Below are 24,928 nucleotides of genomic sequence, written 5' to 3'. Positions count from 1 at the left end.
GTTTCTGCGGAAGGACTTCCCCTCCGGAAAGTTTCGCGGGGGAGGGGCTGGAACGGCCGCGGTCGGCTCCGATCCCTTCCGTGCAGGGCGGCGGGCCCAGCAGCCTGTCTGCATGAAAGCGGCCATAAATGCAGGCCATGCCCCGCTCAGGAGCACGAGGGGCCGCTGCGCCCCCGCCCAGCGGAAACAGCCCGAGGCCCTGTTCTCTGCCTCCGGGTCCAGCACTGGTGCCTCCTGCGGCCGGGGCGGGGGATGGGGGCGTGGGGCGGGGGGGCAGGTCTCTGCAGTTGACGGGTCCCCACTGTGGACCATTTACGCACACTGCCAGCGTGTTAGAAACGAGCCTGAACGGACAACGGCATGGGCGCAGTTCAGGGTCCACACCGCTCCTCCTCCCCGCAGGAGTTAAGTCCTTCCCAGGCACCACCTCCCCCACGGCCCCAGCTCCGCCAGGTAGACATGATTCCCAAATGACAGATGTGGAACCTGAGGCTTAAACCGCGCTGTAAAGCCGGGTCTCACTCTGCAGCACCCCCTGGCTCACTCCTTGACTTCCCAAGAGGTAACATGTTATCTAGAGGGAAACGCAACTGCTTTCCTGGGAGGCTTACGCAGTTGCTCTGCTTGGTGCAAGAGATCAGTTCCAGGGATAGGCCGTCCCCAGCCGTCCCCAGCGAGAACCTCCTCTTGTGTTTCACCCGCCTTCCTCCCCACTGCCTGTGAGATTCACCAGGCGGCCCTTCCCGGCCTGAGCTCCCGAGGAGGCCTCTCTGCACCATCCCCGCTTCCCAGCGTGTGACATCCTGATCCCACGTTTCTAGTGCAGTGAGCTTTCTCCTCCCTGTGCCCTTTGCACATTTATTCCTTGGCCTGGAGCGCACTTCTTCCACTCCTGATGAGATAGTCTTTCAAAACCTGCTTGATCAAGATGTCACCTCCAGGGAAGCCTCAGTCCACTCTGGGCTGGGGGGGTGCAGTCGGCCATTCCTCATTTTGTGCTTCTCCATGACTCAGCACTTACCCCCATCCTCCAAAAATGACTCACCACCGAAGAGAACTTCCCAAAGCACCTAGTGAGCGCTGCGGAAGGTGGAAAGCACTGGGGACAGCCCCCCGCCCTCCCGCCAGCATGGTGGGGAAAGGCAGTGGAGAATGGTGGCAATGCTGTGAATTACTGGGTTATGTATCTGCCGCGAGGGTCTTCTCCTCCAGGCAGGAACAGGTGTTACAGAGCCTCACAACCCCCAGACAGCGCCCTTAAGAGGGCTGGCTAGCTGACCAACAGACCCTGGGTAGAAAGAACAGGAATGTCCAAGAAGAAACTGAAAAGATCAACAAACCTACCAAACAGCACTCATACTTCTCACTGCCTGGGGGAAATGCTCAGAAGCCCAGAGACTTACTGCCATGCCCCCAGACTGGCACCTTGACCATCCTTGACCGTGGGGACAGACCAGGTGGGCGCTCGGGGGCAGAGCGCTCCCGATAACGCACACCACAGAAAACCGGTTTACCATTACGGAGGAAGGTTGTGACGATACACATGCCCCACACTTAGCAATTCCACCTCCAGATGTGGCTGCGTGTGCGTAGAGTTTAGTTCCCTTATTCCTAATAGCTCCCAGCCTGGAGGCATCCCAGAGTCCGTGAAAAGGAAAACGGATGAAGGGTGGCTCATGCCGATGATGGGATATTCTACAGCAAGCAGGAGTGACAGAACTTACCACACGCAACAAAGTGGGTAATTACCGAAACATGACAGTGGAGGCGGGAGGAAGTCACACGCGTCCTCTCTGGTCCGGAGTACATGAAGTCCCAAACCAGCAGGGCCGACGCAGGCACTGACTGCGTCAAACCCAGGACGGGACTACCTCTAGGGAGGAAGGAATGTTCCGGGTGTGGGTGACATTCTAGTTCTTAATGTGGGTGCTGGCTACCGTTCCCACGGTTCACTACGTGGCACACTTGTGCTTTATGCACACTTCTGCACGGATGTGCTACACTTCACAATCTGAAAAGGTTAGAAATAGCCCCAAGCTCTCCCTACTGTCCTTCCAGCCTGTTCCTTATGTTCTACTTCCCACATAAGTAAAACGTGTTAGGTCTTACGTCTGTTGTCTTACGTCTGTTCTCCGGCCTTGTGGCCAAACAATCCCACAGACTCCGCCCCTTCTACAAGCTCGTCTAGAAAAGCCTCAGTCGCAGCCCCCACCACCACTTCCGTCCCTTTGGCCCTGACTTGGGATGCAGTGCTGCAGCAGAAGGGGACACACACTCCGGAGGGTCAGTGCGGGCCGTGTAAGGACACAGGCTCCCAGCCTCTGCCCCCGACAGCACCTGGCTCCCCCCGCCCCCACCCTGCAGCCTCCCACTGGGTGGTGAGGTGCTGATGTCACTCTCCATCCTGTTCTCCTGTAGGGACTCAACAAGCCCGATGGACCACTTAAAAAAAAAATGAACCCAAAGTAACATGTCAATTGCAGAAAATACCAGAAAATGGGAATGAACTGCCCGCAATCCTCTGCCATGAATTCGCCAGTGCAGACCTTTCCTGTGCCTCCTCTGGGCATAAAGGCACCGTGAACGTGCAGTGCCCCCTCCAGGAGGGTCCACTTGCTGAGTTCCACTGTGTGTGTACACCTAGAGCTCCTGGCCAGCAACTGCCTACCCCAGTTACCACCCAGGATACGGTGCGTGCACAACAGCCCCTCACTCCGCGCTCCCGCGCTACCCAGCTCGGTTCCGCGCCACTAGGGGCCCCCAGGCATGGGGAAGGGTGCGTTATTTAGTTTCCAATCTCAGTTATCTTTGCCTTTTAATATAAACGTTAGTCCGGCTTTGAAACGATTCATTTACTCACGTATAACCGGACGGCGTGCATAATGACAGCGGTCCTCCGACCCCCGGCGTCTCCTACAGCCAGACCTTACGCGCGTTCGGGCTATGCCCAGCGGAACCATCTACGTCCCTTCTGGAAAGCAGACGTCTGCAAACTCCTTCAGTATTTGCTCAGAGCAGGGATGCCTCAAGAACTGTCCTGCCTACAAGTGTTTGCTACTTAACTTGCAACATGTTATTAAAAAGCAACAAATTACTAAGTTACTTTTAACTACTAGGCATCATTTCAGAACAGGGCACGCACAAGAATAAACTCCTGTTCTTTTTTTTTTTTTTAAGGTTTTATTTATTTATTTGACAGAGAGAGAACACAAGCAGGGGGAACAGCAGAGGGAGAGGGAGAAGCAGGTTCCCTGCTGAGCAGAGATCCCGAGATGCGGCGCTCACTCCAGGACCCCGGGATCATGACCTGTGCCAAAGGCAGATGGTGAACCCACAGAGCCACCCGGGTGCCCCAATAAAGTCCTGTTCTTCACTCCTAGTGAATCCATGACGAGCAAATCGCAGAGCTGCGGGGCGCGCCTGCACCACCTGCCCCTGCTGTCAGTCCCCTCAGTTCTTTGTCCCTAGATTTATTGCTTCACTGGAACAGCTACTGCGGCAGCCGCATGAACACTGTCTCGGCACTCTCAGGGGCTTCCCGCAACGAGCCCACTTGCTCCGACAGCCCCGAGGCTTCCCGCACACGGGCTGGTGACTCGCCCGACAGCCGAGCTGCGCTCTGTGGCTGTGTCTGCGCTGACGCTGGGGGTCGGTCACCAGACTGGCTTCGGAAGCTACGGTAAGAGACGCCTCCAGGACTCGAGAAGACACAGAGGTCTCCAACAGCCCCTCCAACAGCAGGAACCCCTGTACCCAATCAAAAGTGTCCAGTAAATGAAAGAAGAGTGGTATTTGCCAACTTTTAGCTGAGAGCAAGTGTCACCGTACGTGAAAGATACAGTGTTAGCGATAACATCCAAACCATGTAAGAACACTGGCTGCCAGGCCGGTGCTAAATATTTCACACGGAAGTTCAAACCATCAACACACATTTAGTCTTCTAGAACCCCACAAGATGACCTTCTTGTGACTTTATGCATCAAGTCCAGACTCTCTTAATCTGCCTCTCCTATGTGAGGCTCGCCGGGCACAGGGTGCATGACTGCTTTCTGGTCTGGCTACTGGCCCACACTGGGGCTCCTCGGAGTCAGGGTCCGAAGGGGGGACCTCCCATCTCTCTCGTCTTCTCTTCATCCCTGGGGCCCGGCCTGCGAGTGGACGGGCTTAGTCCCAGCTTCCTGCAGGCGTAATGTCCCATCTCCATGGTCTGCAGGAGGCAGAGGGGCAGGTGAGGCCCCGGGCTAGGCAGGCTTAGCCTCTGCCCTCAGCCCTGCACTGTTCCCGGGTGAGCAGCCTGACGTCCCCAATAGCCAAGCGCTGAACAGCCGTTTGCCAAACGGCCAATTCCTTGAATGACCAGTTTACTAAATAAATGATATGCCGACTTTACTTTTTTCTTTCAGCTCTCTAGTCTTAACTGAGCAGTTTTTAATGCTGTCTTCATAACAGTCTTAGAAGAAATGTGCTCTGCCCGTCTCCTCTCCCAGCTGCCTAGAGCTAGAGACTGAGGAGGACACTGGGGACAGCAGGAGGGGTGGAGGCTGCGGGACTCCCGCAGAACTCAGTGCACTTTCGGGGCCCTGAACTAGAGCATTTCCAGGTGTCCACAGTATTATTCAAAAAGGGAACGAAAAAGGCTTTTGCTATTCCTAACATAGATCTTTAAAAGCATTTTCTTCAGCATTGACAAGTTCACAAACATACCAGCTACACACAGTAGGAGCGGGTGAGTGGACAGAGAGTTGAGGAGGCTGACCTTGCAGACAGGAGTGATGCAGACACAAGGCAAGCAACGTAGGCAGCCCCCAGAAACTGGAAGGGGTTCTCGCCGAAAGCCCCTGGTGGGAGCCCAGCCCTGTGACACCGTGACTTCGGCCCAGCGGCAGAAATTTTGGATCTCTGGCCTCTGGAACTCTGCCGGATCTGCGGTGATTTGTCCCGCAGCTCTGGGGAATGAATCTGGTCCTTGATGGTCAGGGATGGTCTGGGAGCTCCCACTGCAAAACAAGAAGAGCCCTTGCCCTGTAGCCAGGGATCTGCGGATCCAGGGCACCCGGGGCAGAAGGTGGACACGGACCGGCTGTCGGAGAGGACATGTGCGTGGCCCTAGCTCCACTCGCTAGCTAAGCCAACAGCGTACCTTCCCCGTCACCATCCAGCAGAATTAGCATACTTTGTTTCATCTGAAAAAACAGAACAACAAGCCAACAGCCAATATCGTATCTAAAACTGGTTAGGCATTCCCACTAGAATGAGAAAATACAGAGGGCTGCCATTACTACTGTTATTTTATTTCTTCAGTTCTGAGACGCACCCCTAACATTTCTGATACTATAATGTGAATTACAACGTGTGGTACATTTCATGTGGTAGCCCCCCAAAACTACTATTGAATCAGTAGTATGTTCTGTGCTCAACTGTCTTGGAATGAAAGAAATATGGCATCAAAATTGTTTCAGAAATTCTAGCATATAATGGAAAACAGAAACATGAGATAAAAGCAAAAAAACCCACAAAAGATTATGTGCAGATAATATCAAAACTCGAATTGATCGCAGAATGAAAAACTTTTAGAAACCAAGGGCAGTCAAGGAATATGGCTGGATATAAGAAAACTATACAAAACACAACTTCTTCCTAATATGTAGGACAAAAATAATGTATTTTTTAAGAGCAAATAAAACGTTTTCTAAAAGGGAGAGGAACAGCCAGGAATAATCTCAAGGGCCGTGAGCAGCCTGCCTGGGGAGAAGAATGAGTTTCTGAGGAAGGCTGAGACAGAAGGTGCGCCCACCCCACACGCGATGGCAGGACAGTTTCTGGACGCCAGCGAGAGCCGAACGCAGGAACAACCACGATTTCTGAGGTTAGAGCAGTAAGGAGCGGCTATCTGACTAAGGGACCGGAAAGAAGACAGTTACACTAGTTAATTCATGGCCGTCCTGGTATCAAACAAGAATGGAGTTACAGACCGACAGAGCAGAACCACATTCGTAAACAGACCTGGCGTGTGTGCGGGTCCAATGTCTGGTAGGGCGGCAGGAAGGGAGCCAAAAGCAGCAGTGAGGGGAGGAAGGGTGTGTCAAAACATGGAGCTCAGCCAATTCATTGGCTTTTTGGGGGGAAAAATCTATTTAGAGCCTTGCCTCATATCAATAAGCCAGAATAAATTACAAATGGATTAAAGGGTTATCTGTATTTAAATAAAAACATTAAGAAACAGGGTGCCTGGGTGGCTCAGTGGGTTGGGCCACTGCCTTCGGCTCAGGTCATGATCTCAGGGTCCTGGGATCGAGTCCCGCATCGGGCTCTCTGCTTGGCAGGGAGCCTGCTTCCTCCTCTCTCTCTCTGCCTGCCTCTCTGCCTACTTGTGATCTCTCTCTGTCAAATAAATAAATAAAATCTTAAAAAAAAAAACAAAAACATTAAGAAACAAAGTCAGTATGTATGACTTACTTCATAGCAACGGAAGACATCAGAAAGAAGGACATCTGTTCACTGCAGGCAAGTTTTGTACTTCAAAAAATATGACATTGTTTGAAAATACGTTTTAAAACGTATTAAAAAAACCAGGGAGGGAGCCACTGTTACAACACACAGGGAAGGCCGAGCTCATAAACATACATGTACATCAGCTACTTAAACGAGACGGCGCGAACAGACGCAGAGCTCACGAGGACGGTGCCGTGCTCTAGCCTTTCATCCCACCGTCACCGGGGAGAGAGGGACACTACTGCAGACCCCATGCTGCAGAAGGGGAAACTGAGGCAGACCAAAGCCACAGAGGTTGCTCAAGGTAATACCACCAGCAGCTCCCAGAGCCAGGATTCCGATTCAGGCATTCTGGCTCCAAAGCAGGTGCCCTGGGCCACGACACTGAGCTGTCCCTGCTGGAACCGCGGCCAATAACAAGACACTCGCACACACACAAGTATGACAGCCTGTGAAACACTTGGGAAAACATTCAACCACACCAATAAGCAACGACATAGTACGGTCTATGTCTCCATTCACAAAATTGGCAATGCAAAATGAGATTTTTTCAGTGCTGGCTGGGGACGCGATGCAAACCTTCACAATCTAGCCTTGGACTCTAGGAATCCGCTCTGGCCCTACCCAGAATGTTCTCAAATATGATCCGGTCACCGCCATCTCCTGTCCTTGAACCCGTTACAGCTACCCACTGGTCTTTGGATAAAGGCCCAAGATCCTAACAAGGTGTGCCGTGTGCACCACTTCCCCACCAAACTTCCACTCATCAGACTTCACAAAAGTCATGTTCCATTCTGTTTGTCCAACGGCCGCAGAGCACTCTTGCCGCCTTGAAAAAGCGCAGTCACACACTGTTTCCTCCTCAAGCCCGGTCCCTACGCCAGAGGGCAGAAGGCATATAAAATTTACAGTTCCCATAACTGTAGGAGAGCTTTCTTTGTAGTCTTTATCGCTACTTAAAGCTACACATTTGCGCGATCGTTTGATTACTCATAATGTCTGTCTGTCCTGAGCACGCGAGCCTCATATGCCCGTGACCCAGCTCAGTGCTCTGGCAACGGAAGGTGCTCAGCAAACATCTGGGGTGAGTACACACCAATGACTGGACCAAAGAAAGGCGGGGGAAAGGAAACAAGGAGGGAGGAGGAGACGCAGACACTCTACTACACTGGTGGTAAGACCAGTGATGGCTTCCACTGTTTTATTAAGGTAGCTGGATGTTGTGTGTCAAATGCCTTAAATGTACGTAACCTCAGTTAATAGTCAACAACAATTATTAATAATAATGTAATTTAGGGGCACCTGGGTGGCTCAGTCAGTTGAGGGTCCAAGTCTCGGTCTCTGCTCAGGTTTCGATCTCAGGGTCAGGAGTTCAAGCCCCATGTTGGGCTCCACATTGGGCATGGAGCTTACTGAAAAAAATATAACCCTAGGGGCACCTGGGTGGCTCAGTGGGGTAAGCCTCTGCCTTTAGCTCAGGTCATGATCCCAGGCTCCTGGGATCGAGCCCCGCATCGGGTTCTCTGCTAGGCGGGGAGCCTGCTTCCCCCTCTCTCTCTGCCTGCCTCTCTGCCTGCTTGTGATCTCTGTCTGTCAAATAAATAAATAAAATCTTTAAAAAATATATATAACCCTATTACTAGTCATGATTGATAAACATAATAATAAAATCCTAAAAATCTACCTTGGGGAAGAGAATTTGAAATCCAGTATGAAAAGTCATGTTGGCTATAGCATGGTTTACAACAGGGAAAAAACTGAAAACAGCTTTAACGTCTCCGGCTGGAGACATGGTCATGTGGCTTCTGGAAGAGCCATGGATTCTACAACACACAAAAGTGGTATTTACAGAGTTAACGCCATGGCAAATGTTTAAATCATAGTAAGTGAACAGAACAATTTTCGCTTTGGAAGACAATATACAGAAGGAGCAGGGCTTGCTGACCACCTGCCCCACAATTACCCTTCCTCCCGGAGACAGCCCGCTTCCCTGAGGCCAGACTCCCTCCCCAGACCTAGAGGGCGGGCTGTGCAATTCCACTTTTCTTGGCAGTGACACGTGACAGTTTTGGCCAAGAACACACAACAATCTCCACGGCCAGGCGATGCCCTGAGATGACAGAGTGCAGGGCGGGCTGGGACACTGCGGAAGGCCTGAGTCAACCAAGGCCAGCACCCACGAGCCCATGGTGCGAGCAACACGGCACCGCGTGCGTGAAAGACGTCGACATGGACAGACGGGTTGGATTACCAGGACTTTCACTCATTTCTTAGTCTCCTACAATCTTCAAGTTTTCTGTTAGAAAGTATCTATCACCCCCAAAATAGGGGGAGTCAGTAAGAATGAAAAGGGAACTACAAACGGCACGAAACTCGCCCTTAAGAAGCTCAGAGCCTGGTCCAGAAGCAGCCGTGGAAATAAACGATTAAAACATCAATGCGGTAGCACCGTCAGACACCACACCACCTCCCAGCTGCCGGGAGAGCCAAAATGAACAAAGTCCCAGTCTCTCAACAGGGTAGGACACGGAGCAACTGGAACTCTCACACGCTGCTGGCGGCACCGCGAAACGGAGTCGCCGTTCCGGAGGCTGCCACTTCCTCCCGAGGCTAAGCACAGCACCACCCTCAAAGCAGCACCCGCGCTCCCAGGCACTTACCAAGGAAGACACAAAGACATGGCCACAAGGAGCCGTGCATGAGGACCGCACAGAGCCAGGGGTACGACGGGGAGGGGGGAGCCGCCGCCTAATGGGTAGTTTCAGATTTGCAAGAGAGGAAGTTCGGGATGCTTCACAGTGTGAATGTAGGTAACACGACTGCCCTGTACGCTTGAAAATGCTAAGGCAGTAAATTTCATGGTATGTGCTTTATACCTCAATAAAAATGAAGAAAAAAATATTCAGAGCTTTACTCCTGAAAGCCCTAAGCTGCAAACAAACCGAAGGTCCGTCCCATGGCGCGTGCGGACACTGATGTGTGTCCACGCAGAGGGCGAGAGCAGTGCGTGTCGTAGGATCCCCCTTACGTGAGGTTTTAGAGCAGCACAGCCAGTCCGTGGGGACGGCAGAGTTCTGGGGACAGGGATGACCAGGGAGGGGCAGGAAGGACCTTTCTGGGGCGATGGAAATGTTCTATTTTCCTGATCTGGATGGTGATTAAATGGGTATGTATTTGTCAGTATTCATTGGAACATTTGTTGTCTACCATACATAATTATATCATAATAAAAAAGAGCTTTAGGGAAAAAGTGGGATGAGGAACTGGAAGGGGCTAAACTCATCGTCTTGGCTACACACCGAGGAGTTGCCGGTGGGACGAGAGAGCTTCTTACAGCGGACCGGCGGCCGCAGATAAACGCTGCCCGTGCAGCTAAGAACATACAATTATGAGAATCACACATATATTTCAATCTCAGCTACATACAACAGGCTTTGACATGTTAATAAGTTACTTTAAAATGGAAAAATATATGATACATACACTAGTGTAATATAAAATAAAGCATAGACCTCCATCTAATTCAAACTGATTTTATTTAAAACATTACACAATATTTTCATCAAATATTTTAAAATTAGAAATAGAACCGAATATTAGCATTTTAAGGTAATAAAAAATAAGATACTAGAATACATAAGATACTAGAATACAGAATGAAGAAAAAACATTTTAAAGCTTACAAGCAAAGCAAGAAATCAAAAAGTACAAAATTTGTCTACAGAATACTGAAAAATAGGTTTTGTATGTTTAATGAAAAAGCCAAAAGTAGATGGCAAACAACAAATTAGAAAAATATTCACAGCAAATAAAGTTGTTTGTTTTTATCATGAGCAAATATTCAGGTTTTTTAGGGCATTTGTGTAATTTATAAAAAAAAAACTTAAATGCAATTAGGTGAATCGAGAAATAACTGAAAATTTAAAAAATAGAAAAAAATGGTAAGCACATGCGAAAAGATTCCAAACTTAATTATAACAGAAGATGCAAATTAAAGCCAGACAATGTAGTGAAGCTTTTCCTTTTTAGGTAAAGTACCCAGCCCTGGGGTGGGCAGGCTGGGATAGGCACCAGGAGCGCTGGGCATGGCAGTGGACGTGGGGACTCACTTTTCTGGAAGTGTGTCAGGACCTGGCCTGCCCCGTGCACCACAGCAGGTGGAGGTTAAGTATGGGCTTACACACTAGTCCCCCTCCCCAGATCTCCACCACTACCAGAACTACTGGTCTGTGTTAAAAGAAGAAACAAAAGGGAGTGGGTGTGGCACGGGCAGGTTCCTGGGAGGAAAGGCACAGCAACCCCGGAGGAGGACGGACGGATGTGCTCTGCGAGGCACAGGGCCCTCCCTGGACAGGATGACCAGCACCTGAGCAACCCTGTCCTGATGGCCGCCCCCAAGCCCCTGGCTGGGTGGCTCTGTGTCCCCGGCACCAGTGGTGGGTGCAGTGGAGGCACCCAGGCCACCGGAGGGGAGAGAAGGCGTGTGGCTGGGCATGCAGAGCATGGAGGCACTTGGGTGACAACCAGACGACCAGACACATGGCAAGATCTTATGTCCGCACCGTGTATACACACCTGGGTACGTAGATCTAATTTCACTTCTTCAACGGCCGCACTATCTCCTCCCCTGGAAGGAGGCACACACCTCTGTGGGGTGAGAGGGGCTGCACAGAGGGGTCTCACTGCTCATGGAATTTTCTAATTGGGATTTTTTTTCAAAGATTTTAGGTAATCTCTACACCCAACATGGAGCTAGATAGAACCCCCCGCCCCCTGCATCCCGAGATTAAGAGTTGCTGCTCCTCTGACCCAGCCAGGAGTCCCTCTAATTGGGAATTTTGAGACTTCTTGAGTGTTTTGGTATTTAAGGATAAAAAAGAAGTTTTAAAGTTCACAACCCTTATTCCCCAAACTCCAGCTGAAGAATGAGTTATTTATAAAAGGCTTAGACCAGTGCCTGGTACACTGTAGGTGCTCAAATAAATGTTATAAAAATAAATACCCCAGGAAACGGACTCAAACCATGGGAAGAACCTCCACACACAAACTGTCATGGTTCAGAAAGGGCTAAGCATGGAGGGAAGCATTTCCACGTGGCTACTCCACAGGGCCTGAGTCTTGGCCTCCGCAGGGACCTGGGGAGTGCCTCTGCCTTTCCGGGGCGGGCCCGCAGTACCGGGTTACAGAATTCACAGTGAGAACGTGGTCTGTCGTACAGACTGGAGTCCTCGCCAACATGACATCAGCGTTTTCTCCCTGTGGGCAGATCGTCATTCATTCATTTAATAAACATTTATTAAGCACAAATGCGTGCAGGCACTGTCCTAGGTCCTAGAGAAACAAAATTCTTTCCCTCATTACTTTCACAAAGCTGACGTTCCAACGAGGAGAGACGGGCAGTAAACAGACCACAGGTATCAGCTGGTTCACATACTTTAAGAGGAGGAATAACGCCAACCCGGGCTGAGAGTGCTCGGCTCTACAGCAGGGCTCAGTCGGGGTGTTTACCCACGAACAGGAGAGAAGGGGCCTAACTCACTGATGGGGGTCCCGGACGGCTCCTGGGAGGCAGTCAGTCGGATGAAACTGCGGGGGAATGGCGGCTGCAGCTGCCACACAGGAAGGGTTAGGAGGCTCAGGGTCAGAGCCACAACACAGCAACAACTCAACGGACACACAAAACCAGGGCAGTTCGCTCCAGTCAGAAGGCTTTGGAAGGGCCTCAGAGAGGCGGGCTAAGGGCGTGTGTGCACACACGCACACGCAGTGGTCACCCCGTGCGGTGACGGAGGGATAGGACTGGGCCTGTGACGCAGCCCTGGCTGGCCACAGGATCCCTGTCTCTAGTGATACCGCTGTCATTAGTCTACAATGTGGATGAGGACCTACAGTCACCGGCTTGGGGCAGCCGGGGCTCAGCTTTTTCAGCATGTCTAGAGAAAGCAGCAGGAAAAAATGAGGCCAATAACCAAAAAGGGACAGAGAAAGGCAGGGCAAGGTCTTCCCAACATTCTTTCAGCCTTAGGATCCAGCCATACCTGAAGCCCGTCTCTGGCCTCCGAGTCAAGCGGTCACAGGTGGCCGGGGGGGCTCTTGTTTGGCACTAGTTTATGGTTGGTTTCTGCCATTCGCAACTGGATGCACAGACCTTTTTTTTTTTTTTTTTTTTTTTTTTGCGGAAAGAGATTCACTGTGTACATGGTGGTGATGGGGTACAGGGGCAATGAAGGATAGGTTGTGGGACACTTTGTCCCACTAAGTTTGATAAAGACAGTGAGATAGGTGGCTCTGAGGCATCTGGGTTGGTAGAGAAGCAGCAATGACCAGTCCTGGGGCGGGGTGTGGGGTATAAGTTACAGTCTACATGGATAAGTAACGTAAACCTGTGAGTTTCTATAACCCACTCTGGGGCCCTAAGTCATCTTTGGAGAGCACGGAACAGCTGATCACAGACACCAAGGACACCTCTGTTTAAAGCCAGCTTACCATCCGCACGAATGTGCACCAGCCACGGGTCTTGACCAAGGAATAAATGTTGCCACAAACTTAACATTTTGAACTCTTTACCTGACACCAATCACCCAGTGTTCGCCAGAAAACTTAATTCAGGCAGCTAGACCCATTACAGTCCAATGCCAACAGATGTTAAAGCAAAACACACTGCTGTGTGTTCTGTAGCGACCTTGAGAGATCGCTACAGACGCACAAGACTCGGACCCTCTGCTCGCACGTTTGAAAACTCTAATCAGCTGGTCACAGATAGTAACGGCAGTCCAGTCTGAAACATACCTTCTAATCTTTAAATCCGTGAATAAGAAAGATGCTTGTATAACACCGTTATCGTATAAGAACAGCTTAAGGAAGCCTTTATGTATTAAGCAATGGGTCTCGTTCTCGCAGAAATAACAATACCTCAAGATTTTTTATTCTTTCCGAAGATAATTACCAAATACCTATTGTGTGCCCACGACCCCAGCACTGTGTGCCCACGAGCCTTTCCTTTTTCTCTGGGTGAAAAGGCCAAATCTCGGTTCACATCTGGATAATGCTGGGTACAATGTAAAATAAAAGATAATTTATCACTAAACAATTTGAAGTATTATTCTTTCAGCAAATACTGGCCCTCTGAGCTCTGCCTGTGCCTCCCTTGTCCTGTGACCCCAGGTTCACGTGGCTAGCACTCTAGTCACTGAGAAATAACAAGCCTGAGAAGCTTGGGTTCCAGTTCCAGTTCTGCCACTGACTAGGACCGGGATTTTGGCCGAGACTTCTGCATCGCAACAGTGAGGATATGCTCATTTATTGCATAGGGTTGAGGAAGGTTTTAAATTAGTGGATGTAAAGTATTCTTTTTTGTTATTATTTTTTGTTTATTTGAGAGAGAATGAGAAAGAGAAACCGTGGTGGTGGTGGGGGGGTCAGAGGGAGAAGCAGACCCCACTGAGCAGGGAGCCTGATGTGGGACTCGATCCTGGGACCCTGGGATCGTGACCTGAGCTGAAGGCAGACGCTCAACCAACTGAGCCTCCCAGGCGCACTGATGTAAAGTGTTCTGTACAGTGTCAGGCACATAGCAAGTGCTCAATAAACAGAAGCTATAATTAAGTGAGGCCTTAGTCTCTTTCCAGTTCTAAAATTTTATGAGGTCTTTAGTGGAGAGATTATGGATTTTGAGTTTCCTCCGCCTACTACCCCCCAAGTCGGCTTCATCACATCTGGCAAAATAGCAAAGACCCAAATAGCAAAAAGTTCCCCCCTTCTCCATCGGCTGTACCCACGGGCAGCCTTCAGCGAGAGAGCAAGTTCAAGTGTCTGGGTCCCGTACCCTTACTAGTCACAGCTGCACACTTCAAATTCTGACAATACCCCTGCCAGGTAGATGTAACGACCCTCATTTGGTCAGTAAGGCCGAGGAGGAGTTAAATAACTCACTGAATGTTACACAGACGGCAAACCGCAGACCTGACTCCAAAGTCCATGCCCGGTTCCACTCCTACTCCTCCGCCTCCCATACAGCGAGCGCGCGACTGTTTCGACATCGAGGAAGGTATTTCGGGGGCTCGGGAGCGATGGGAACGAGCCTTCTTTGGCAAGGCGAAAAGCTGGCAGCGTCGCTCGTCGGCTCGGACGCCCCTGCGTCCTGCGCTCCCCGTGACCTCCCCGGCCTCCCTTCCCGGCAGTAGCACGGGCCCGCGCGCGCGGGTCCGCTGGCCGGGCAGCCCAGCCTCCGCCGCCTCGGCCCAGCGCCTGCGGGGACTCCCCCGCGCCCAGGGACAGGCATCCCGGGCGGAAAGGCGAGCCCCCGCGTCCGACATCACGCGCGGCACCTGCGGCAGGCTTACCCTCCGGCGCGGCCCGAGAAGCCGCCGAGCGGACGCAGGGCGCAGGGCCGGGCGGTGACGCAACTAGGCCTCCTGCAGCAGGGCCCGGCCGGGGCACCGCGCGGTGGCCGCGACCCGCACTGGGCGGTCCGCGGCGGACGCCCACGCCTTCCCCGCGAGAGGCACGCAGGGCGCGCGGGCTGCCCCGGGGCTGCGGAGCGGGCGCAGGCGGTCCCGGCGCGGAGGCGCGGGGCGGCGCGGCCCCGGACCAGCCCCGGGAGCCCCGCGTCCGGCCGCGGTCCGCGCCCAGGGCAGCAGCGCCGGTGGTACCCAGCCGCTAGGCTCCGGTAGCACGCGCGCCCGAGCATCCGCGCGCGCACCCGGCGCGCCCGGGCCCACACGCGCGCACACGCGGGAGCACGCGCACGCACCACCTCCCCCCCCCCCCCCCCCCCGGCGCGCACTCCCCCGCGCCCCTCTCCCTCAGCGGCTCGGGTGGGGAAGCGGGTGCGGAGAAGGAAACTACCTCCTTACCGGCTGCGCTGATCCTCCGGGCCGCGGCCCGACCCCAGAGGCTGCCACGGCCACGAACCCTCCCCGCCCGCCCCACCACGTAGCCACCGCCGCCGCCGCCGCCACCGCCGCCGCCGCCGCCGGGAATCAATGGCCGGGTCGCTGGGTGCTGACGTCACGGCGCGCCGGGCGTGGGCGGTCCCACGTGACCGCCGCCTCTTTTGTCCGCCTGGCGGCGGCGCGGCTCTCGCTGCGGCTGCCGTCGGGGCTCGCTGGGGGCCGGGCGCTGGGCTGGGGAGGCGTCCGGGGAGCCCGCGGCCGCTCCTGACGCGCTCGGGCCGGGGCGCAGGGGCCTGGTCCCCGGGCCGTGGCGCTCGGACGGCTCGTGCCGCCGCAGCGCGGGGCGCCAGGGGTTCGGGCGGGGACCGACCGCCGCGCTCTCCGCGCCTGAGCTGCGGCGCCCGCGCTTCGCCCCGCGCTCTCGGCTGCCCCAGAAGGAGGCGTCGGTGCACACCCCGTCCGCCGGGCCTCCCCGTTCGACCGCACGCGCTGAGCCCCGCCGGGCTCCGAGCAAGGGACGCGGCCGCGGGTTCGAGCGACGGTCTCGTCGCTTCCGCTTTCCCCGCTTACACGGCCGGGCGGCTGCTCGCTGCTGTCCGCGCCCCGACGTTCGCAGGCGGGTGTCCGGCTCCGCGCCGGCCGCCTCCGCAGGGGACAGCGGACTCGTTGCTCTCGGCGCTCCGTGTGCTGGTTGGTCACTGATCGGCCTCGGGGCGCGGCGGGCAGAGACGGGGAGGCCGGCTCCACGCAGAGTCACCGCCGCAGCGTCCCCGCGGGGCTCGTCCCGAGGTCCTGCCGTCACCACCTGAGCGACAGCCGGAGTCCGGGGCTCGACCGCCCGGGGGCCTCGCCGGGGCCGCCTTCCCGTGCCCGGGGCCGCCTTCCCGTGCCCGGGGCCGCCTTCCCGTGCCCAGCCCCGCTCGTGATCGTGATCGCGAGCACCTCCTGCCGCTACGTCGTTGGGCTTCAACATGGGGACCTTGGGGGCTCAGACGCGCAGACCCAAGATGGTTCCTTGCATTTCTTTCTTGTCACTGCCCGCGAGCGTGTCCTCACCCGCTCGCCAGCGGCTGGACGTCTGCGCGATTTCTCGTCTTTCCGTTGTTTCCGTCGGTGCTGCTGTTGGGAACACTGCCTCTCGGTGCTCCTGCACAACCACTGCCCCGGGGTGTGCTTCCCTGCAGTGCGAAGGGTGGGCCTCGGCGGTGTCCGTGTTGGACGTGCTGTGATCTGTCACTCCTTTATTCCAAGTGGCTGTCGGGCTTGCGCTTCTGCCAACGTCCGTGTCTTCCCTGCTGCCCCAGACTTCTCGTTTTGGGGCAGTGAGATGGGGGTTAGATGGTGTCTCACCGCAGCCTTATAAGGCATGTCCCCGAGGCCATGTGTACACATCTGGTGTATTCTCTGGGCATCTGCATCTTCCTTCGCTGAAGTGTCAGTGTCCGGGCTGCAGGGATTTCAGGGCGCGTGACGGAAGAAGATGTGCCCCGAGATGGCAGTAACACATGCGGGCTTTCTCTGGGTGGGCTTTGACAGATTTGTAGTGGGAAGTCCCTCCCAGAACTGGACCATCCAGAGACACCCCCCACCCCCCCACCCCGGCAGCCAGAGGAGGAGGAGGGCAAGGAAGTCCCCAGATGGTTAGGTGACCTTGGGCCACAGCCCAGCGGGAAGTCTCTGGGTCAGAAAGCTCCCAAGGGCAGCCTCAGTGTGGCAGCCTCATAACCACGGGGTTTACCCTGTGACGAGCAGGTGTTGGTCGCAGTTTCGAGAAGTATGCAGTACAGACCGGCGGCCGTAAGTGGAGAAAAGTCTGCTTGTTGGGGCCGTGTTTAAAACAACCGGATGTGTAAAAATGTGCGCTTGGTACTTACTGGCAGGCATTGAACTTACAGGCCCCAATGTGCTGCAGAGAAACGAGTAACCTGGGGGCCAGTATGCAGAGGCCATCGTTGGCTCACTTTTATGATACCCACTTCGTGTCTTTTGCTCCTTTTTATTATTATTATTTTTTTACTGGATTGTACTGAATACTACAATTCAGTAGATGTGTTGCAAGTTTCTTTCATATGTGCCTTGTTTTCTCACCTCCTATCTTGATAAATTTATGTCGTTAACTTCGAGTTTATAAACTAGTTTTTTCCCCCTCATCCTAATATATATTAACTTACTCTTCTAAAAATATTTAGTTTTGCTTTTGACATTTGAATTCTTATGCTCTCTGGAATTTAATTTATGGTTTTACTTTCTACACACAAATGTCTCTCCTCCCAACCCAGGTTTATTTTTTTCACTAGCCCCACTTTTCCCAACTAATTGTCATGTCAGCTTGGTCATATAGTAACATTCCATTCATGGGTGGCTGTATTTCTCTAAACTGCTTAGTCTGTTCTCTGCACAAGGAAGATAGCTTACTTAGTAACCACACCACACCGCTCAGTCACCGTAGCTGTAGAAAAGGTCTTGATTATTTAGTAGGGCGAATCTTCCTTAAGTTTCTTCTTCGTTTTATATTTGGGCTATTCTTGATTCTGTGTTTTCCGTACGTATTTTAGAGCAAGCTTGTCAAGTCACACAGACATATGCACTGGGCCTGTTGGGATTTTAATTGGCGTTGCATTGAATATACAGATCAATTTGGGTAGAATTCATATCTTTATGATTCTGAGTCTTCAAATTCATAAACAAGGGATAGCTATCTTTTTATTGGGTCTTCATTAATGTCTTCCAAGTAAAGGTTTGTTGTTTTCTGTTTCCAGATCTTACACATTTTGTGTTGCGTTTATTCCTAGATACTTCGTACTTTTTTTGCCATTGTAAGTGATCCCCTTTAAACTGATACTTTGTAATAGTTTATAGATAAAGTAGAAATAAGTAGGAGTTTTGTAAATTGTGGCTGGATGGAACAGTTTGTCATTGGTTTTAGTAACTTGTTCTTTCTAATAATTTGTTGATTGGGGTTTTCTGTATAAACAATTATTGTATGAAAATAATGTCAGTTCCAGTCATTTTGCTTTTTATTTTCCTTAAAGTATAACACTGGTTAGGACCTCTAGTACAAGGTCAGTAGCGATGGCGATGTCTTCTTGACGTTCTTGACTGGGCGCTTTACTTGATCCTGATTTTGAAAAGGAAATTTAGAATTATTTTTTAGGTTTTTTGGTACAGAAATTTAGAGCAGTCTTTTTACAGGCTTTTTGTAAATCCCTTTTGTGAAAGAAGGACCCTCTTTTTCTTAGTTTACTGAAAATTCTTTATTTTGTTTTTTTTTAATTCTTTATTTTGAATGGACATTGAATTTAATCAAATTTTTCCTTTGACTATTGAGATGATCATATTTTTCTCACCCTTTAATATATTAATATGGTAAATGCCATTTATAGACTTCCTACTATTAGATTATCCTTGCATTCTTTTTTTTTTTTTTTTTTAAGATTTTATGTATTTGAGAGGGCAAGCAGGAGCGGGGGGAGGGAGAGGGAGAATCAGGCTCTCTGCTGAGTAGGGAGCGTGACACACTCAGCTTGATCCCAGGACTCCTGGGACCATGACCTGAGCCAAAGGCAGATGCTTAACCGAATGAGCCACCAGGGCGCCCTGTCCTTGCATTCTTAGGATAAACTACTCGACCATAAAGTATGACCAATCTTATATGCCTTTGTGCTCAGCCTATATGCTGCGTAGGATTTTTGCATTTGTATTAATGAACAACATGGGCTTGTGATTTCCCTTTCTCATTTTGCCTTCATCTGTGTTTTAAGGCTCAAGGAATGATACAAGGAGTGTTCTATTTATATGTCCTCTGGAAGAATTTGAATAAGATTGGAATGCTCTCTACCTTCAACTTTCGGTAGAATTCACGTATAAAACTGTAAGGGATGGGCGTTATCTTTGTGGGAAGACATTTATTTATGTATTTTTATTGTTAAAGTAAACTCAGCCCAGGTTGGAGCTCCAGCGCAAGAGCCAGAGCTGCCCCGTGGCCGGCTGATCCCCGTGAGCGCCCCGCGGGCCGATCTCACAATACTGCTGTAATTCGGTTAATACTTATGTGAGTGCTTAGATATCTTATTTCTCCTTGAAGTGGTTTAAGTAATATGTCTCTAGGAATTTTCCCAATTCGTCTAAGTTTAACATTTATTGGCATGTCGTTGTTGGGATGTTCTCTTCTCAATCTCTCCTGTGTTTGCAGTTAATTTCTTCTTTTTCACTTACAATATTGCTTGTAGTAGACGGTGTTCCCTCAATATCGGCTCCCCTTCTTGGAAGAGGACCAGACATCCCCACCTATTGTCATGTGGAGTGCCTCTTGTGTACCCACCCAGCTGACAGTCACTGTAGTCAAGATGACATCTATCCAAGCAGAAACCTAAAAAGATATCCTGTGTATTTGCCCTGGCTCTCTGGATCTTTCTCTCTTCCACAAAGATGGCATGTCTGTGCCTGGGGGTCCCAGGACGGAGAGGACGCATGGAGGAAAGTCTGACAATAGGTCTGTAGATGACATATGCAGTAGGAAAAAAAAAATGAGATTTGGGATTTTGTCAGTTACCACAGCGCATTATACTGAAAACTGACTGATGAATTATTTACCTATATCTTCTATTATTTCTTTTCTTAGATAAATCATTGTGGAGGTTATTTTTATTGGCCTTTTCACAGAACCAACTTTTGGCTTTGTTGATTTTCTCTGTTGTATCTTGGTTTTCTATTTCGTTTTCTATTTCTGTTTCTGCCCTTACAATTATCTCTTTCCTTCCACTTTCTTTGAGTTTATTGTTTGTTTTCTGCTTAGTTTTTGTGCTTAGTTGATTAATTTTTAGCCTTTTCCCCTTATATAAAAAGCATCTGAGGCAATGAGATTCCCTAGGGCACTACTTGTCACATCCCTTGCTGGTTTTTTCATTTTCTTTGTTTTTGTTTCTTTGTTTAAATATGCTCCGTGCCCGACATGGGGCTTGAACTCATGACCGTGGGCTCTGCCACCTGAGCCAACCAGGCACCCATCCCACAAGTTTTGATAGATACTGTTTTCATTATCATTAAATCATAAAATGTAAGTTTTTACTATGGTTTCTTCTTTGACTCGTGAATTATTTATTTATTTATTTATTTATTTATTTTAAAGATTTTATTTATTTATTTGACAGACAGAGATCACAAGTAGGCAGAGAGACAGGCAGAGGGGGGGGGGGGGAAGCAGGCTCCCTGTTGAGCAGAGAGCCCGATGCGGGGCTCGATCCCAGGACCCTGGGATCATGACCTGAGCCGAAAGCAGAGGCTTTAACCCACTGAGCCACCCAGGCGCCCTGACTCGTGAATTATTTAAAAAGCATGTTATTTAATTTCAAAATCTATGGAAATTTTATTTTTTCTTATTTTAAAAGATTTTATTTATTTGACAGAGAGCACTTGTGTGCAAATGTGGGGGGGGGGCAGAGGCAGAGGGAGAAGCAGACTCCCTGATGAGCAGGGAGCCTGACATGGGGCTCCATCCCAGGACTCTTGGGATCATGACCTGAGCTGAAGGCAGATGCTTAACAGACAGCCACCCAGGCGCCCCAATCTATAGAAATTTTAAATTAACTTCTATCTACTTGCATTGTGGTCAGAATGTAGTTTTTGTAAACCTCTTCTTTGAAATTTGTTGAGTTTTGTCTGCTCGGCTCTCACCAGTCATAGATAAAGGTGGTAGATTTGTCAATTTCTCCTTGTAGTTTTGATCAATTTATACTCTATATTTTAAACGTATTTCATTAGGTGCCTATATATTTAGAATTGTGTTATTATAATTTGGGGATAATTAAATCTTATGTCATCACACAGTTACCTCTTTTTAATTCTTTAATGCTCTTTATCTTAAGCCTTATATTGTCTCATCTTAATATGGCCAAGCCAACTTTCTTCTAGTGAAAATTTGCTTGGAATACCATTTTGGTGCTGTTATTTTCTTTTTTTTTTTTTTTTAAGATTTTATTTATTTATTTGACAGACAGAGATCACAAGTAGGCAGAGAGGCTGGCAGAGAGAGAGAGGAGGAAGCAGGTTCCCTGCCGAGCAGAGAGCCTGATGCGGGGCTCGATCCCAGGACCCTGGGATCATGACCTGAGCCGAAGGCAGAGGCTTTAATCCACTGAGCCACCCAGGCGCCCCTGGTGCTGTTATTTTCAACCTTTCTAAGTTCTTTTGCTTTGGATGTACTTACATAGATTGCCGGATTTTTGAAAAATCTTACCTGACACTCTATGTTTTGTAACTTTCAACTTTTGGTTCACATATATTTATTGTAATTCTTTTTTTTTTTTTTTAAGATTTTATTTGTTTATTTGACAGAGAGAGATTCACAAGTAGACAGAGAGGCAGGCAGAGAGAGAGAGAGAGAGAGGGAAGCAGGCTCCCTGCTGAGCAGAGAGCCCGATGTGGGACTCGATCCCAGGACCCTGAGATCATGACCTGAGCTGAAGGCAGCGGCTTAACCCACTGAGCCACCCAGGCGCCCCTATTTATTGTAATTCTTGATGTATTTAGTCTTTGATTCTATTTTACTTTTTTATTTCTATTTGTGCCATGTATTTTGTTTTTGGCTTTTTTTCTTTCTTGCATTAGTATTTTTGGATTAACTGAATTCTTTTTTTTTAACTTTATTTATTTATTTTAGAGAGAGAGCATGGAGGGGGGAGCAGAGGGAGAGAAGCTCAAGTATGTTCCACGGTAGGCGTAGAGCCTGACGTGGGACTCAGTCTCACAACGCTGAGGTCATGACCTGAGCGGAAATCAAGAGCACGATGCTTAACCGACTGAGCCCCCCAGGCACCCCTGAGTTCTTTTTGAAACTTTTTTTCCTATTCTGTGTTTTTCTTTCTTAAGATCTGGAATCATGCCGCATCTTTTTGGGGGCTATTCTTGAAAGTTACCGTGTATCTTAGTTGAACAAGGTCTAAAGTCCCCAGACGCAGGGCTGATGCTCTCGGGCCGGTGCTCGCCTTCTGACGAGTACAGGACTGTGGTCCGATTGTTCGTTTCTGTCTTTTCTTTTGAACGCCAAAAATCTGCCATCCTCAGACGTCCGTTTGGGTTCTCGAACAGGGAAGGAAGTCGAGCCGGTGAGGTGCACTTACAGACCAGCTCCACTTAGTGCCACGGGAATGACTCAGCCTCGCGGGACCAGCCTCCAAGCAGCCATGTGAAGTCTGTCTCAGGAAAGTCTGCCTGGGGAGTACTTTAAAGACACCTTCAATCACTCAGTAAACTCTCTTGGGTAAGGAGTGGAGGAACCTCGCTGCAGACTCCTGTTTTCCTTCTGTCATGAGGGTCAGCTGCCCTGCCCTCCTGTGTTGTCCGTGTGTCCATGTACACGTGTGTCCGTTGGCATCTGATGACTCCGCATCAGTGGGGTGGCACAGGGCGGGGGACAGGAAAGGTGCATCACAGTGTTGGCAGGAGGAGGAGGTCGGGTGTGCCAACCGCATGAATGCGGTTGGAGTCTATGCTGACAGGGTCCCAGCTGGGGACCAGTGGCTGGAGCCGAGGTTATGGGTTCTGGAGAATGGGGAGGCCAAGAGGCTGAGGTGGAGCCATGAAGAAAACTAAAGAGGGAGACTGTTCTCAAAAGATAGAGCAGCGTTTCCGAGACACAGTTACGGGGAAAACCCCCAATCCCTTAAGAGATGCGGTAATAGGGGCACCTGGGTGGCTCAGTGGGTTAAAACCTCTGCCTTTGGCTCAGGTCATGATCCCAGGGTCCTGGGATTGAGCCCCGCATCAGGCTCTCTGCTCAGCAGGAGCCTGCTTCTCTCTCTCTCTGCCTGCCTCTCTGCCTACTTGTGATCTCTCTCTCTCTCTCTCTGTCAAATAAATTAAAAAGAGAGAGAGAGATGCGGTAATAATGATTTCTCGCCGAATGAGAATTCCCTTCATGTGCGCTCCTGTAAATGTGCTTTTACTTTTGTGACTCTTTTCTGTCATCTGAGGTTGGATAAACATGAGTTCGAACCCCTAGCGTTGGGAGTCAGTAGACGTAGAGAAAGCAGGCTGCCGGGAGTGTGTATGGGCGCGGACACTCTCGCTGTGGTCGTTTGGGAGAGACAAAATGAAGGCAAAGAAAAGCCTTTGAAATGGCCTTTCTCAGCAGCCCTACAGGAATGTTACTAAATATGTTAAGACATCTGAGAGAGCCGGATCAGAGTGTTCTCTTATTTTCTGAGGGTTCTCAGAGGTATTATTGGCAGAATTTTTCATTTGAGAGAAAGTTCGAGAAATACCTCTGGGTGCCCTTAAGGGCTTCCTTTCTCAGACTCACTGAAGTAGAGGAGAGTAGATAAAAATCCAGCAAACCTGTTTCAAACCAGAGTGTATCAGGTCAAGCACAATTAAAAGGCTGGGTAAAGTATTTCTAGAAGGTCTGTGTGAAAGCATGAAAACTACCAAGACAGCAAAGCCCGTGTGGCTAAGATGCCGCAGGAAAGGGTGTCCCACAGAGGGAAACCAGCGCTCGCCCCACGTGAGCTCTCTGCCAGTTCCAGCGCTGAAGCTGAGAGGATGAGAAGAGCTTCTGGAAGTTTCACAGGGGAGGTGATACCCGGAGTTCAGGGCTCATCAGTGAGAAGGGGTCCTGGTAAGCATCCCAGGGTTCCTGTTGGACCCCAGGAGGAACAGTGAACCAAACGGCCCCCCTCACAAAGACTGAAATCCAGCTTGAGTATCCCAATCTTAGGTTTATTTTATTTTTAAAGATATTTATTTATTTATTTGACAGAGAGATAGCAAGAGAGGGAACACGAGCAGGGAGAGCAGCAGAGGGAGAAGCAGGCTCCCCACTGAGCAGGGAGCCCCACGCGGGGCTCAATCCTAGGACCCTGGGATCTGACCTGAGCCGAAGGCAGACACTTGACCAACTGAGCCACCCAGGCACCCTGACAATTCAGGTGGTTTGTCCCTACCTTAACCCCTTCTGTAAACAACTGTAAATCTCTGGGCGAACACAGCCCAGTGCTTCAAATGATCTCTAACCTTTTTTGTCCATTAGGTCCAGCACTTAATGAAACACTGACCTAGAGAACAGTGGCGCCTTACCCAAACCTTGGAGAGAAGCCAGATAAAGAGAGAGCCCCACAGGAGAGGCAGGTCCTAGAGTCAACATACACAGAATTACGATAACTGATTCTTGTGTTCCGGAAATTAAATGATAAGATGGACAATTTCAGGAGAGAACAGGAGACTATAAAAAAAGAACCAAATGGAAACTCTAGAACTGAACAGTGCCATGAAGGATACTAGTAATAAATGGGTTTAACTGTTGATTAGCATCTATGAAATAAATACAGTAACACTAATATTGCATAAAGGAGATTTTAATGTCAGGAGCAAGATAGAAGGAAATGAAGAGGAGTATTCCTTTTTTTTTTTTTTTTGAAGATTTTATTTATTTATTTATTTATTTATTCTGCAGAGCTAGAGAGAGAGCACAAGCAGGGGGAGCAGCAGGCAGAGGCAGAGGGAGAAGCAGGCTCCCTGCTGAGCAGAGAGCCCCACGCGGGGCTGGA

The 24,928-nt window shown here is 50.3% G+C and overlaps 1 protein-coding gene and 1 long non-coding RNA gene across 3 annotated transcripts; one reads left to right on the top strand and one right to left on the bottom strand.

The window, feature by feature from the left end:
* Window positions 1–3,249: 3,249 nt before the first annotated feature.
* On the bottom strand, window positions 3,250–8,680 carry LOC125085622 (uncharacterized). The gene is made up of 3 exons (XM_047704084.1): window positions 8,669–8,680; window positions 4,757–5,119; window positions 3,250–3,747 (listed from the first exon to the last, which is right to left on the bottom strand). Exons 1-3 carry the CDS (start codon window positions 8,678–8,680, stop codon window positions 3,451–3,453), a joined length of 672 nt encoding a protein of 223 aa, XP_047560040.1. The 3' UTR covers window positions 3,250–3,450.
* Window positions 8,681–15,647: 6,967 nt separating this feature from the next.
* On the top strand, window positions 15,648–24,683 carry LOC125086095 (uncharacterized). Of its 2 annotated transcripts, none has more exons than XR_007123097.1 (3): window positions 15,648–19,878; window positions 22,473–22,644; window positions 24,412–24,683. It is a non-coding gene; the product is annotated as an uncharacterized LOC125086095 (long non-coding RNA). The 2 variants fall into 2 exon arrangements; XR_007123096.1 differs by having other exon boundaries at window positions 22,449–22,644.
* The last annotated feature ends 245 nt before the right edge of the window (window positions 24,684–24,928 follow it).

Source organism: Lutra lutra, chromosome 15 (genome assembly GCF_902655055.1).
Source record: "Lutra lutra chromosome 15, mLutLut1.2, whole genome shotgun sequence".
In the NCBI taxonomy this organism is placed as follows: Eukaryota; Metazoa; Chordata; class Mammalia; order Carnivora; family Mustelidae; genus Lutra; species Lutra lutra.
This window is presented reverse-complemented; position numbering and strand designations above follow the sequence as displayed.

Bases quoted from the DNA above. Each gene is read 5' to 3' on its own strand.
- LOC125085622 (XM_047704084.1), bottom strand. The intron at 3,748-4,756 runs GTCAGCCTCCTC...GATTGGGTACAG, and splicing joins GCATCACTCCTGTCTGCAAG to GGGTTCCTGCTGTTGGAGGG.